This window comes from Myotis davidii, unplaced genomic scaffold (genome assembly GCF_000327345.1).
Source record: "Myotis davidii unplaced genomic scaffold, ASM32734v1 scaffold100, whole genome shotgun sequence".
NCBI lineage: Eukaryota > Metazoa > Chordata > Mammalia > Chiroptera > Vespertilionidae > Myotis > Myotis davidii.
The window spans coordinates 1,030,514-1,032,886 of record NW_006292691.1 but is presented as its reverse complement, the minus strand read 5'-3'; the positions used below and the strand labels follow the sequence as shown (position 1 = coordinate 1,032,886).

The 2,373-nt window shown below is 58.4% G+C and overlaps 1 protein-coding gene across 1 annotated transcript in view; it reads left to right on the top strand.

The window, feature by feature from the left end:
* Positions 1-2,373, top strand: part of LMF1 (lipase maturation factor 1) — a gene marked incomplete at its 5' end in the record, with an annotated part of 107,934 nt that continues 105,561 nt past the window's right edge. The window contains one exon of the mRNA XM_006766207.2: positions 1-85. Within this exon, the coding sequence (XP_006766270.1) occupies positions 1-85 (85 nt within the window). The remainder of the gene's footprint in view (positions 86-2,373) is intronic.

Below are 2,373 nucleotides of genomic sequence, written 5' to 3'. Positions count from 1 at the left end.
CCCGCGGGCTGCCCGGCCCGCCTGCGCGCGGGCACCTTCTGGCTGACCAGGATCGTGCTCCTGAGGGCCCTCGCCTTCGTTTACTGTGAGTCCGCGGGGCCTGGGCTCCGTCGGTACCGCTCCTCCGCGCGCGCACGCGACTCCCGCCGGTGACTCTGCCTCGCCCGGTCCCCAAGCCGCTCCCCATATGTGCCCCGCCTCCACGCCACGGCCCATGCACCCCACCGCGCGACGCCCTCCCCTCAGGTCGCGGGATCTGGCTGAAGTCTTGGGGAGCCGGGGTCGGGGGAGGGGGGCGGTAGGTTTGGTCTTCGCAGGTGACTTCTACCTGCGCCCACTTCGCCCTCCGGTGCCTGCCCCCCTCTTCCCCAGTCACACCCGCTGGTCGTCAGTTGCCGGGACCCAAGTCAGGATCCCAAATGGAGCAGGACTGCGCAGGGCCCCCTCGCGGGACCTCGGCCGGCCTGGGGCCGCGCTACGGAAACCCGAGTTCATTAGTCCGATATGGGCTGGGGGCCGCGAGGACGTGGGTGCCCAGCGCCCTGGGCAGCACCCCTTTCCTGGACCCCGGAGCAGCCCAGCCGCAGAGAGCAGTGTCTGCACTCTGTGCGCCTCCGATTGCGCTCCGAGCGCATCCTGACCGATGGGCAGCCCCTGTGGGACCTGGGGCCGCCGGGACTTTCATTACCCCCGAGGCCCAGCGGGTCCGAGGCGCCCCCCACCCCACCCCACCCCCGCCTCCTCAGGTTCACCAGGGGTTTGTTGGCAGCTTTGAGACAGCAGCAGGCGAAGCATTCGCATTACCTGGGGGCTGAGTGACACCCACACTGAAAACCCGGCAGCAGTACGGGGCCCAGAGAAGTCAGTCTGTGCCCAGGACACCAGCCCCCGCCCTGGCGGCCAGCACGGAGTTCGCCTTCCCCACCCCAGTCCCACACTCAGAGGAGCACAAAGGCCCTGAGCACTGAGCAGCAGGGAACACACAAGTAGTACATGTTTCATGAGCCCGACCTATGGTCATGACTAAAACCAATCTCTGAGATTCTTAAACCTGTAAGTGAGGGGAGACCAGTGGGGATGGGGAAGGGTTCCAGGCTGAGTGGCCTGGGCTGGGCGAGTGGTCAGTTAACTTCCGTGCGGGTCCCTGGCAGTGATTGTGTGCTATTGGCACTGCAGGGCCCAGCTTCGTTTCTAAATCTCTTCCCTCACACGTGGGAGAAACAATTGCCGCTCCTTGGACAGCGACCTCCCATAAATGGGCAGCGTCCCAGGCGGGTGAGGCTGCGGGTTCCCTTCCCCTGGGTAACTCAGGCAGTCTCCTGGCGCACAGTGGGCCCGTGGTTGTCACTGCAAGGCTTCCTTGGAGGTCTCCATGTGTCACGGGGTTGCCAAATGGGCGTTCAGCTCAGCCCTCTTTCTCTTTTAAGTTACATTTAAAAAGTAGTCCTTTCGGTGTTGCTTTATCCTCCACAGGATTAAATATTCATTCTAAACGTTTGAGCTGTCACTTAGCAAAAGATGAAGTCAGGACTAAGTGAATCTGTGAGATTTTATTAGACCTTGGAAAGGGGAACCTGTAACAGTGGGAAAACCCCAGGGGCTTCGCTTGCAGAGAGAGAGAGAGAGCACAACTTTATAAAACCTGGCCCTCCGCTTTCAAGTGAGCAGGCTGCCTTTGATCTCCACGGGGATTCTCTGTTCAATTCAAAAGGAAACAGTTTTGAGCCAGAGGGTCAAGCAGATAGAGTCTGTGCTGAGCACAGAATGCTTTGCTTTGGCAGATGCTTTTTTTTTTTCTTTCTGTCTTGCAAGTATGCTTGGGGTAAAGTTGGTATTTTTCAGCTGTCTGAAGGGGCCATTTTCCCATCTTTCAGGGACAGGTTGTCTGGCTGAGATGGCTGGGATCCTGCACTGCGCTCTCTCTCTAGTGGGTTCCAGATCTCCCTGGACTGTGAGCCATTTCAGAGTCCCTGAAGCCCCGGTGATTGTCCACGATGCCATAGGGCTCTTCACACATTTCACTTGATGTTGAATTTTATCGTTACTCTCATGGACTGCTAAGCCCACCGCAAGGCTGAATAATGGGCCCTTGCCCTGCGCCTCCTTCACTCTCTATGCTTACCAGTCTGTTTGTCCACCTGTGAGCTCCTTGCAGCATAGTCAGCGTTTTATTTAGACCCCGCTGTCTTCCAGGGATACCTCCTGCTCCGTAAAATTTCCTTGACTTTGCACACGGTCTTTATCATTGTTCCGTGTCACCACTGGTTACTCTTCCAACCATGTTTTCTTCCCTTCTCTTGCCTGCTCCTGCAATATCCTTAGTCCCCTGGGTGTGAACATTCAGTTCACAGACTGCACCCCTGCAAGGCCCCC